General features: G+C 38.7%; 1 protein-coding gene across 1 annotated transcript in view; it reads right to left on the bottom strand.

Moving 5' to 3' along the window:
- C6H1orf141 (chromosome 6 C1orf141 homolog) overlaps positions 1-11913 on the bottom strand; it is a 32089-nt gene extending 20176 nt beyond the window's left edge. Inside the window, exons 1-4 of the mRNA XM_090334642.1 lie at positions 11647-11913; positions 9276-9363; positions 6631-6785; positions 3676-3785 (exon numbers count right to left, since the gene is read on the bottom strand). Coding sequence (XP_090190768.1) covers positions 3676-3785; positions 6631-6785; positions 9276-9350 — 340 coding nt within the window. The 5' untranslated portion in view covers positions 9351-9363; positions 11647-11913. The remainder of the gene's footprint in view (positions 1-3675; positions 3786-6630; positions 6786-9275; positions 9364-11646) is intronic.
- Positions 11914-13450: the final 1537 nt, after the last annotated feature.

The following is a 13450-nucleotide window of genomic DNA, read 5'->3' as shown; positions in this document are numbered from 1 at the left end:
TGGCTAATATCTATGAAAAGAAACTGCTCCTCCCAGCCTGCACAATTCTTCTGCAGTTATTAATATTATTATTAGTCTAGATTTTTTCTAATAGATCTTAAAGTATAGTAGAGAGATCAAGCATGCAAGTTTAATGTTTAGCAACCCTGGGTCCAAATCACAGTGGTTTATGTAGCATTAGGAAAGTTATTCAAACTCTCTGAGCCTTACTTTTATCATCTGTTAATTGGAAATAATTATAATTCCTTTACTTGGAGAGTTAAATGATGTAACAGATGAAACAAATTAATTATCACATTTGGTATTCATACCATCGAGATATGTAATGATTTAAAGAATGGTACTGGGCCCTGATGTTATGATTCCTACTCATCAATGCACACATTTAAGTGGATAATACAGAAAATAACACATAGATACCTCCCTACCCACCTTCTGAGACACAGTAATTGCAGATTGAAATGCATGCTGTTTTATAAGTGAGCTCACCTGGATAGGTAGAGCATAGAAGGGGCTATACTTTAGAGTGAGCAGAGAAGGCCTGGACTCCTAGCAGGTGGTACCGATGAGAGGTAAGCCACGGGAATAAGAGTGGACATGTGGGTCTAGGCAAAGCTTATGTTTCTGAGGCAATCTTGGCAGTCTATTAGAGATGTAGTATAAGTGAAAGGCCGGAAGATGGCACGAGGCTGAATCTGCATGCATCACAACACACAGGATGTTTTGGTAAGCAGACACGTTCCATGGCATGATTAGAAGCCACTGATGAAGCTTTAATGAGAGGTCATCAATTGACTTTATAAAAAGATCACCAAGATTTTGTGTGTGGCGGGTGGGGGGGGGGCATGGGGCTTGAACTCGGTCTGGGCGCTGTCCCTGAGCTCTTAGGCCCCACTTCCATTTTCTGGAGGTTAATAGGAGATAAGAGTCTCGGGTCCTTTTGTGCCCAGGCTGGCTTTGAACCTTGATCCTCAGATCTCAGCCTCCTGAGTAGCTAAGATTGCAGGCGTGAGCCACTGTGCCCAGCCAAGATCACTAAGATTTTATGCAAAGAAAATGGGTTAGAAACCTCTGCTACTATTATGGAAGGTCAGGCAATTAGCATCAGCCCTCTTGGAGAAGGCAGCTGAAAATGTAGTTGAAAAACAGTGTAAAAGTCTAGTGTTGTAGAACTCAAGGATAATAAGAGACACATGTGTAAGCCCAGCACACGATACCACTTGTGTTCTGAGAGTAAATGTAAAAGGTAAGATCTGACTTGGAAAGCCTTGTGTGTTGATAAACAAAAATCAAAATTTGTCTGGGAGCATAGCCTAGCAGTAGTATGCTCGCTTTAGCATGCACAAAGCCCTGGGTTAGACTCGCTGGAATGGCATACATAGGAAAAGCAAGAAGTGGCGCCATGGCTCAAGTGGCAAAGCATTAGCTTTGAGCAAAAAGTGCCAAGGACAGTGCCCAGGCCCTAAGTTCAAACCCCAGGACTGGCAAAAAAAAAAAAAAGTTGACCAAAGGTCTATATATTTGATATATTCCCCTTTTTCTCCTCCTTACAATTCCAATAGGTGGCCACTATTCTGTGTATTTTTATGTTACATACACTTTTTTGAATGTATGTCACATCTGCATTTAAAATAGTCTACAAGAAAGATGGAATCTGTAAAGAGGGAAAGAAGGAAAAAGAAATTTTTGTGGGCAAGCTATATAGTAGCTATAAGAAGCAAGGGGGCTGTGATTTGGATTAGGATGGCAGCACAGAAACAGGAAATGAAGGACTTCAAGATGAATTAGAATGGGAAGGACTTGCTATTAGATGGACTTTAGGGACAAAAAAAAGAGGGATCAAAAGTGGCTTTTACATTTTAGGTTAGTGCTACCCAGTAGTTCAATGTGCTGTAATGTGAATGCTAGAAAAAAAAAAGGGTGGGGAAGAAAGGTTATGCTAGACAGTTGAGATACGGCAGGTCTTCTTATGCTCATAAGAAGTTCAACTAGAGATACCAAATGGGCCAATATAGCTATTAATTGTTCAGACACTAGTCTTTATTAAAGACATAAATGAAGTACTTAATAGTGTTTCTGTATTTTAAACTGTAAGATGATATATACAATGAGCTATGCTCACCCATCAAAGGATGGAGCAGAGAGATTAAGAGATGAAGAAACAAATAATGAGCCCAAACCTAAAGAATTTTAAGAAGTGAGAGAACGACTTAGTTGTCATACTGAGATGTGGAAGAACATGGAAATGGAAAAGTCCCTTCGGTTTAGCAAGGTAGAGATCCAGGTTGAGGTTGTAATCTTTGAGCAGTGTTACTGCAGTAGAATGTGGGCAAGAAACCAGACTGGACTAGACTGAAGGACAGGACAGGACTGAGGACAAACATCTTGTGACAGAACCAAAGCCACTCTTCTGGCAACAATGACTACCTTATCGTAACCAGATTACTCCACTCCAATGGTGATGAAATAACTTCTCCAGAATGCCTTTCTAATGAGCAGCTAGAACACACCTCTCACTGCCAAAGCTTACCAAATCTTGACTGTGACTGGGACTCTGTAATAATTACACTTAACTCTTGTTCCATTCTAAACCTAAACTTCATGTCTACACCCTCCAAAGATGGGCTAAAGTGCTTATTTCACCTCCTTCTGAGATAATCAAAGCCACATAATATATCTTCCTTTTCTGTCTTCTACCAATGTCCATTGACTTATTTGGCATGTTGGTATGAATAGTCAGACTCGACATGTGGAACTCCTAGAGTTAAGGCCCTTAGTCTAAAATTAGTTACAACATTCACTGAGTATCTCCAATAGTGTTTCTAGCTCACAGGCATCTAAACTTTCTAATGTTAAAAGCAAGCTGTTTTAAGTTTTACTTTTGACAATAGAAGGTTGAGCTGGAGGAAAACTTGTAGGTTTTTGTTCCAATAGAAAGAAAACCCAAGGTAAAGCTGGGCGTGGGCGCAGTGGCTCACGCCTGTAATCCTAGCTACTCAGGAGGCTAAGACCAAGGATCAGGGTTCAAAGCCAGCCTGGGCACAAAAGGATCTGAGAATCTTATTTCCAATTAAACCCTAGAAAACAGGAAGTGAAGCTTGGCTCAAGGGTAGAGCAGTAGCCTTGAGATGAAGAGCTCAGGAATAACACCTAAGCCCAGGGATAGGACAGTAGCCTTGAGCTGAAGAGCTCAGGGACAGTGCCCAGGCCGAGTTCAAGCCCCATGACCCACAAAAAAGAAAGGAAGAAAGAAAGAAAGAAAGAAAGAAAGAAAGAAAGAAAGAAAGAAAGACAGACAGACCAAGCTATATAAAAAATATATTCCTGAAAAGAAATCTTGTGTGAGCCAGATGTTTTAACATATATCCAGAGTCTCAGCTAGTCAGAGGCTAAAGCAGGAAAATTACTTAAATCTATGAATCTGAGGCCTACCTAGGCAATACAGTGAGAATTCATATATCCTATGTATGTATTTACATGCAATACACATACATAAACATTATGTAGTGAATTATATAAAATTTCTATTGTGATTTAGAATTTTTAGTAAGTTATGTTTACTCAGACAAGTTCTTTCAACAGATAAATCAAATTGTCAAAAACACACAACATACCTTAAAATTAAGTAATAAGCATAATCAGTAAATCAAAGAAGTAATTAATTATACAAATTACCAATTAACTTCTTTTCTTGATGTTTTGTATTTTTTGAAATGAAGTAGGATTTTAAATTTGGCTTTTCAAAATTACTTCTATGTTCAGACTTATATTTGGAAGAAACAGGCCTAGAAGAAACAGAAAATGAATGAAATAGAAAAATTACATGAAGGATCTAAAATGTAAATGTGGAGGAATATATTGAAGGTTTGGCTACATGGATTGTTACTAATGTCCTAGGGAGAAGTATAAAAACTTGGAACTGAAAAAAAAAAAAAAACAACAACAAAAAACCGGAACTGAGCTGGAGTGGGAAAGATAGTGATTACCATTTGAAGCAGAGGAGCCAGAAACCCCTGCTGATGGAGTAGTATTAAAGGTACTCAGGACAATACTATTCACAAGGTGATTAACCCTTTCAGTAAAACAAACAAGAAATTAGTTTAGTGAAAAATTGAGGACTGACTTGGATCAAGTAGTGGACTTATAGCTAGGAATGTGTCACAAATCAGAAATGTACAGGTAGTAGGATCACAGCATCCATGTCTTGCAAACAGAATTTTCCTCTGATTTCTTTAACTTGTGTGATCATTCATTTTTAGATGTCAACTTGACTAAATTAAAAATGACCAAAACAACTAGTAAAGAACTCTTACTGGATATCTGAGAGTGGGTTTCCAGAAAAGATTAGCACAGGAATCAGGGACTGAGCATGAAAAATCTTCCCATAATGCAACCAAGCATCTGAGAGGGTCTAAAAATCTCAAAAGGTAAATTTGCTCTTCTTTTTCTTCACTCTTCCTTTCCAGTCCTTGGATATCAGAACTCCAGGCTCTCTGATCTTTGAACTTCAGAATTTTATATAAGCTGACCTCTGGATTATCTCTCAAGACCTAAAATCCACATCATCATTTTCCCTGGCTCTAATGACTTCAGAACTGAACAGAGCCGCATTTTGGTCTTAGGATGTTGACCTTTCAGAAGGTCTTCCCAGCGCTTCAGAGGCTGAGACAGGATCTCTGGTTGTAGTCAGTCTGAGCTACATAACAAATTCCAGGCCAGAGAAACTCTGGTTGTATGGTAAGTCTCCCCACTCCCCTCTGTCTGTGTCTCTCCCCCATCCCTCTCTCCCTTTCTCCCTCTCACACCACACTTGTATAGACCAGAAGTAAATAAATCTTTTTTATATATATTTTTATTGTAATTAATAGAAGGGTTACATGATATTTGCCAGATAGATGGTGCATTAATTCCCATACATTGATACCCTGTCACATGTCTTGGTCCCCATTTCCCTCCCCCCCACCCCCACCCCTTATCTTGTTTTCCCCCCTTCCCTATCCAATTTCAAATAACCAAATACAAATATATCTGATATATCAGGTAACAAAGTGAGATACTGTAACAATATGAGATAACCAAGGGACAGCAAAAGAGATGAGAGATAACATAGTACCTTAAGAACAACAATCATTCATTATATGGCTTATGTTTCTATATCCCAGAGATCCTTTCATTTAGCCTCCTACCATATGGCCTTTTGTATCAAGGTTTTGCCCTATTGCAGATCTCTGCTAGGAGAGCCCAAGATTTCTACTGATTATGATAAATGAGGGAAACCATTGAGCCTAAGTTCCTTTGAGTCTGGCTTACTTCACTTAATATGATTTTTTCTAAGTCTTTCCATTTCCTAACAAATGGGGCAATGTCATTCTTTCTGACAGCAGCATAGAATTCCATTGTGTACAAATACCACATCTTGTTGATCCACTCATCAACTGAGGGACATCTAGGTTGGTTCCATATCTTTGCTATGGTAAATAGTGCTGCAATGAACATTGCTGTGGTGGTGGATTTAGTATGTCCTTGTTTCTGGATGATTGGGTAAATGCCAAGTAGTGGAATTGCTGGGTCATAGGGAAGCTCTATGTTTAGCCTTTTGAGGCACTGCCATACTGCTTTCCATAGTGGTTGAACGAGTTTGCACTCCCACCAACAGTGCAGTAGTGATCCCTCCTGGCCACATCCCATTCAGCATCTGTTGTTATTAGTTTTCTTGATCCTGGCCATTCTAACTGGAGTGAGGTGGAATCTTAGAGTTGTTTTGATTTGCATCAGAAGTAAATAAATCTTAACATTATTTTGGAGGACTATAACTGAGCTCAAAAAAGTCTTTTTTAAAAAATGAATTAAGAATTGCAATTACCATATACACTATAACATATTTTACAATATTTTTGTTGTTATCTTTGGGCTTGGGGTATATAGCGTAAACTGGCCTAGAACGTGTTATGTAGCTGGCCTCAATCTTGTAATCCACTAGCTTCAGCCTCTGAATATATGTTATCATGCCAAATTTATAGTAAATAGCTGGGGCACAGTGGCTTTTACCTGTAATCTTAGCTACTCAGCTACTCAGGAGGCTGAGATCTGAGGATTAAGGTTCAAAGCCAGCCTGGGCACAAAAGGACCTGAGACTTATCTTTAATTAACCTCTAGAAAATAGGAAGTGGGGCTGTGGCTCCAGGGTAGGGCGGTAGCCTTGAGCTGAAGAGCTCAGGGATAGCATGTAGACCACATTCAAGGCCATGACCATCCCCCCAAACACACACACAAAAAACACATTTATAGTAAATATTTTATAAGTTAGGTGCCAGTGGCTCACACTGCTCACAGTGTAATCTTAACTACTCAGGAGACTGAGATCTTAGAAATGCTGTTCAAAGCCAATGTGGGTAGGAAAGTTCATGAGACTCATTTTCAATTAACCTCCAGAAACTGGAAATGGAACTGTGGCCCAAAGTGGCAGAGTGCTAGCGGTGACCAAAAACATTCAGAAACAGTGACCAGGCCCCTGAGTTCAAGCCCCATGACAACTGCCACCACCACCACCAAAAAGAATACTAACCTAGTGTATTTTAATTCAACTTATATTCTACATGATAAAACTTTCATGTACTACACATTGCTTACTTTTGTGGTTTTTTAGTGTCCCTTGGCTTATCTTCTGAGGTTCCCGCTACTGCTGCTTTAGGTGTGTTCACCATCATATCTTCTTCATATTCCAAGTGAAAATCGGTTGTCAGGGGTGTAACCAACATGGCTCTTATTCCTTCTAGTTTGTTGTGCTGCAGCAAAGCCAAAGTGAAAAAGCAATGAATAGTTTTCCCATATGGAAAATTCTGTGTGGAAAGGATAGAAATCAGTCTCACTTTACACCTTACATAAAGAGAAAAATCATATGGTAGGTAGAATGGAAAAATATCCCAGGTTGAGAATTTGGGTTGTTGATTTTTATATATCTGCTATATGACGAAGTAATTCTTTTCCAATCTGAAATAATGGTGTTGAGCTAGGTAACAATTCACAATCTCTTTTAGGTCTAACATTCCAAGTTTAAGTATAGCTCTCTATATAGCCGTTAACCAAGAGACAGACAACAGAGTTAATGAAATACTAGAAATTATGTCTCTCTAATAATTCCTCTTCTCTAGCCACACACAGTAATCATATCAACCTCTTGTCCTGTGAACCCAAAATAGAGTTAAGGACTTTGTTAAACTATTTAGACAGATGGATAGACTGAAGACGACTAAGCATAGAGCTAAAGGGTACATTAAGGAGCTCAAGGTTGTCCCTTATACAATTCTTGTAGAGCATAGAAGAGAGGAATAAAGACATGAAAAATTAGAAAGCAAAAATAAGGAAGCAAAAATGAAGATGTGGGAAACTTATGGTCCAGTCATTAAAGATTAAATGCTAAGGGAATTAAACAGCAAAAACAACAGAAGCCCAGACAGAGTAACAGAAAACAACTGTCTTCAGGAGTCAGAAAGTAGACAGAGTGAAAACAGACCCCTGGAAAGAGGAGATGGAGGAGCCACACCTACCAATAGCAGCTCACTTCTTGGAGGTGATTTCTGGATCAAATGTGTCAGGAATGGGGACTCAGTGGGTTTAGACTCAGTGGGTTTGGTGCCCTTAATTTGACTGACCTTCAGAGAGTCAGGAGGCTACAGTTGTTATCTCACTTCTGGGCAGTCACCCCAGAGAAATGAAAACTTTTTTTAAATTGTAAAGGTAATGTACAGTGGGGTTACAATTACTTAAGTCAGGCAATGTATACATTTCTTTTTGAATAGTGTCATCCCCTCCCTCATTTTCTACTTTTTCTCCTCCAGGCTCTCCTCCTTCCCCCAGGTTGAGCAATTAAAACTTTTATATAAACAAAAACTTGTGGGTCAACGCCCATAGCAGGTTTTTTGTATGTTTGTTTGTTTTTAAGGTGCGAGACCAGGACTTCAACTTTAGGGCATTGGTTAGCACTCTACTATCTGAGCCATGCCTCCAATCCCCATGGCAATTTTATCTACTTTATTTCCACAATTCTAGTGATGAACATATATATCTATATATGTGTGCTATAAATGTATGCAAAAGATGTAAAATATAAATATCTATATGCATATATATCTTGACAATGCAAAAGGAGATGCTGATAGGCAAGCCCCAACTGTGAAAATTCGTTTGCCTTAAAGGGAAGTCCAAAGACTACAAACTACATTTCCTTTATGTAATTCTTTTAGGTGCACATTTCCTTACACATCTTTACATACTGCATGACATTTCCAAAAATATGTTACTTATTTATAACTTAAAAAATAGGAAGAGCTGAACTCTGAGTTCACATCTGTTTTCCTAAGCTACTCAGGAGGCTGAGATCCGAGGATTGCATGACAGCTCGGGCAGGAGAGTCCATGAGATTCTTATGTCCAATTATCCACCAATAAGCTGGAAGAAGAGCTGTGGCTGAAGTGGTAAAGCACAAACCTTGAGTAAATAAGCTAAGGGGCAGCAGCCAGATTCTGAGTTCCTTCAGAACTGAGCTTGGTACCTGCACAAAAAGGGAGGAAATGTATTTAAAATATCAATATCTAGGGCCAGGAGTGTGGCTAGTGGTAGAGTGCTTGCCTAGCATGCATGAAGCCCTGGGTTCAATTTCTTGGTACCACATACTCAGGGAAAGAAAAAGCTGGAAGTAATGCTGTGGCTCCAGTGGTAGAGTGCTAGCCTTGAGAAAGCTCAAGGACAGTACCCAGGCCCTGAGTTCAAGGTCTAAGACTTGCAAAAATAAATAAATAAATAAAAAGAATAAAAATTCAACATATAGTAATAACTTCAAGAGAATTTCTAGAGAACCAAAAATTTTCATATATACCCAAAATAGAATTCTTCAGAAACACAATCTTTGTTTTTCCTTTTGCCATAAGTTCTGAACTCATTTTTATTGTTTTATAACTTTCAATCATTCTTAATATGGCAACTACTGAAAATATTCTCCTCTTCAAAATATGCCTACTAAATAAGTATACAAATAGTTAACATATTAGAAATAACTCAGGTAGCCACATGTCCTGCTTGTCCAGCATTCTGTCACTGAGTTATAATCCCTCTAATATTTTATTATCCATTTAGCTGATTCTTTCAGTATAATTATTTGCTTCTTAGAAATTACCTTATCTTCATATAATACATCCTTAACTAAAAATTAAAATTGTCATTATTTCAAATGTTAACGTTTTAGTGATTAAATGCATTTTAGCTTCTATCTTACGAACCTTTGCTCTGTTTTTCAAGAGTAACAGTTCTTGCTTATTGAAGTCTTCTAACATCTTCAAGACTTTTTCTGCCATTTTTGCTAAATTTCTATTGGAAAGAAAGGTAAAAGAAATCTCTGAGTCAGTTTAAATTTAAGCACATCACTGATTATTCAGGTGCAAGAGCAGATTCACTTTTCTGTTTACTGTTTTTTATGAGTTTTATATCCCGTGGAATAAATCACAGATTGCTAATATACCTTCCAGTACAAGGTCATGTGATCAGAAGTCCTATATGTGTGTAGGACCCATGCACTTTTATATTTCTAACAAACTTGAGCTGGGAAAAGTTCAAGATTATCAAATGGGACCTAGATGTGACTCAGGCTTGGGACAAGGACATGTGGCTTGTTTTTATCTCTATTTTCATTTGTCACAATAGAATTTTAAAGTAAATGTCAAGACTTCCCATTTATAAAATTAATTGAGTTTAAATTGGTCTATGATCAGAGGCTGTGAATACAACAGCACTTAGCAAGCAATTAGTTCCACTGAAGGAGCAGTGGTAAAGCTGGTGAGGTCTCATTGCCTTCCAGGAGTAAAGCTGCTTTACTGCTTTTCTGTTTCAGAGTTTTCAGTTCATTAAGAAGATGAACATGCCATCAGAAAAGTACACAACTTAGGTATCTGTAAGGCATCAACACTTGGCCAATTTATTTCTATTTTCAGATGAGGAAACTGAAATCCACCAAGTGACTTATAAATTTAGTATAAAAGGGGAACAATGGAGGCTAAAATCCAGGCCTTAAATGCCAAGCCTCCCTCCCTTTTCTTTTTGCCAGTTCTGGAGCTTGAATACTGAGCACTGTCCTTGGTCTTTCCACAAAGCTAGAGCTCTACCACTTGAGCCACAGCACCACTTCCAGCTTTTCTATGTATGTGGTATCGAGGAATTGAACCCATGTAGTCGTGCATGCTAGGCAAGCACTCTACCACTAGGACAAACTCCCGACTCCCTAAATGCCCACTTTTTAAATTTACTTTTTAAAATTGGGCAGGTAACTATACATTCAATGTATTTTTTACTCCGTGGATTCAATGGGCTCCAGCTTTATTTTAAATTTTAAAATGATACGGATTCACAAAGTATTGAGTTTGTAATCACTATTAAGTAATAGTTCTAGTTCAAAACCATATATGATATGTGTGTCTTCCCCCCATACTGTGTATTACTGGTCTTGATTTCATGGAAGCGGCACTGTGTGTGCAAGGTAAGAATTCAAGCTACATTGCTTTGTACTTCATTTCTTTCCAGCCTGTCTTCTCTACTTCACCACACATTGCACTGAACATGATTTTTTTCATGCTTTTGTTAGTGCCATTTCACTTGCCATCTCAGCACAGTCTCTGCCCTCCTTTTATGCTGTGATATAGTCCAATGAGTCTTAATCCATTTTCTGTTGCTGTCACAATACCTGAGACTGAGTACAAAGAAAAGAGGCTTATCTACCTCATAGTTTTCAGGGATGAAAAAAATCCAGCATTAGTTGGCCTATTTGTTCTTCTTTGGTTGAGGCCTCATGACTGATGATACCACCATTATGGGAAGACGCACAAGCGTCATCCCATGGCAAAACAAGCAGCCATAAAGGGAGGAGGGCCAGATTTGTTGCTAGTGATCATCTCATGAAAGCTAACTATACTCCCTTCTTCTGAGAGTAGTGTCCCCAGTGACCTATAATTGCTTCCCACTAGACTTCCCATGCTGGGGTCCAAGCTTCTAGCACATGAACCTTTGTTGCTTACAGCCTTGCATCCCAGGATTTGGAAAGGAGATGTGGATAGAGGCATTCATGTTGATGTGTTTGAATCCCTTCTCCACCTAACAGCTGTGTGACTGTAAACTAGTTAACTGCTGCGTGTTACACCTGGAAAGCAGCAATAATAAAAGAAAACCAAACTACTGCATGGAATTGTTGCAGGGTTTAATTGTGTAAACACAAGTAGCATGTAACTATGATAATTTTTATTGTAATACATACAGGGGTTGCAGTTATATTCGCCAGGTAGTAGGTGCATTAATTCTCACACATTGATACCCCTGCTCATGTTTTTGTCCCCATTTCCCTCTCCCCACCCCCTCCCAATCATCTTGTTTTCCCCCCTTCCCTTTCCTATTTCAAATAAACAAATAAATATGTATACAATATGCCAAATAACAAAGTCAGGTACTGGAACAATATGAGATTAACCAAAGGGCAACAAAAGAGAAGAGAAACAACATAGTACATTAAGAACAACAATGAATATAAAGCTCTCGTTTCCGTATCCTGGAGATCCTTTCATTTACTATGACTTTTTTATTTTTAAATCAAAGTAGTGACACACTTACCATTAAGAGACAAGGTGTATGGAGTTTCTACAAAGTGTATGTTGTCCAGCTACAAACCATCACATTTTCTCCGCACATGTCTACCACCATGCAATCAACAATGTTCTCTATATGTCTGGATGCCTACTTCCTTCTTTCACAATGTGTTTCTTCAAATATAAATCTTCTAACTCATATGGGACTATGAGAAGTTGTACAAGCTGGTGTCTTCCATTGGTATCCAGCCACTCAGTGTTTTCTATATAATGTCATACGATTGCCTTGTTTCCTTTCCTTTCTTAATTTCCTCTGAAATTTTCTATTAAATTCTTATCCGGGGTTGAGTGACCCTAAACTAAAATTTGTTCTCTATGAAGCCCAAGTATAGGCTTTGAATACATAGGAACTTCTTAGGGAGTTACCCTGATAAACATTACTTTGTCTCCATACAAGAGTCTCATCATAAAACAAAACGAATTGTGTGGTCAGTAGTCCTAATCACTCCCTTCAGATGATGAATTAATTGAGGGTGTGAGAAATGACCTCATCTTTCAAATATGTACCAGTGTGTCAGAAGCATTCCTTTATGTACTTACACATGCAGACTCCCATCTGAGATGCAGAGTTCTAATGTGGTCATAAAGCTTAACTCCTTAGAATCTCAGTGTTAGAAGGCAACAGTGGACTTCCATGATTCCACGTCAGTCAGGCTAAGATAACACAAAGAACACAGTCTTTTTGGTCTCTCCTTTGATTTCTACCAACATCGGCCCTCTTCAGATCTAGCTTCCCCTTCTGCTGGGTTATGGCAATGTATGCCCATTAATTTGGCTTCCCCAGCCTTCTTCTTCCATCAACTAGTGGCCTTTTGAAATGCCATCAAAGTTGTATACAGTTGTCCCTCACTATATCTCGGTTCACTTATTGCACTTTTACTGTATTGTGTTTAAAAACAGTAACAATAACGACAACAAAAAACATAAATAGTGATCCCTCACCTGTCCCAGGAGTTACATTTCATAGGACCTACCATAGGTGAAAACCTGCAAAGCAGCAATACGTGAACCATGCGTGGAGGACTATCTCATGCTGCTAGATTTTTGCCTATCATGGGGGTAGCGGTTCTGGGAATGTAACTCCCAGGACTGGTGCAGGATTACTGTATTTGTGTGTGTGCCAGTTATAGGACTTGAATTCAGGATCTGGTGCTATCCTTATACTTTTGTACTGTAGGCAAGCACTCTTAACACATTAGCTCCACGACTCCACTTCTGACTTTTTGATGGTTAATTGGAGACAAAAGTCTCACGAACTTTCCTGCCCAAGCTGGCTTTGAATGGTGATCCTGAGATCTCAACCTCCTGAGTAACCAGTATAAAATATACTATTGTCTTTAATTTTAGAAGCAATCAAACTCAAAAAGATACTGTTTAATTTGCTCAACATCAAACAGTACTAATATAACACAAGATCTGTTTTCTTTAATAATAAATCTTTAGGAAAAAGTATACAAAAACAATTTAAATGAGTTATTTTAAATTTTAATTACTGCCAACTAATTTCTTTCCTTCCTTCTTCCCTTCCTTCCTTCTTCCTTCCTTCCTTCATTTTTTTTCCCAGTCCTGGGGCTTAAACTCAGAACCTGGGCACTGTCCTTGGACTGTCTCAAGTCTAGCATTCCACCACTTGAGCCACAGCACCACTTCCAGCTTTTTTCTGGGTGTGTGGTACTGAGGATTCAAATCTGAGTCTTTGTGTATGCTGGGCAAGCACTCTACCACTAGGCCATACTCCCAGGTCACTGCCAGCTAATTTCAATAGGTAT

The sequence above is a fragment of the Megascapheus bottae genome, chromosome 6 (assembly GCF_031878675.1).
Source record: "Megascapheus bottae isolate mThoBot1 chromosome 6, mThoBot2.hap1, whole genome shotgun sequence".
Taxonomy (NCBI): Eukaryota; Metazoa; Chordata; class Mammalia; order Rodentia; family Geomyidae; genus Megascapheus; species Megascapheus bottae.
This window is presented reverse-complemented; position numbering and strand designations above follow the sequence as displayed.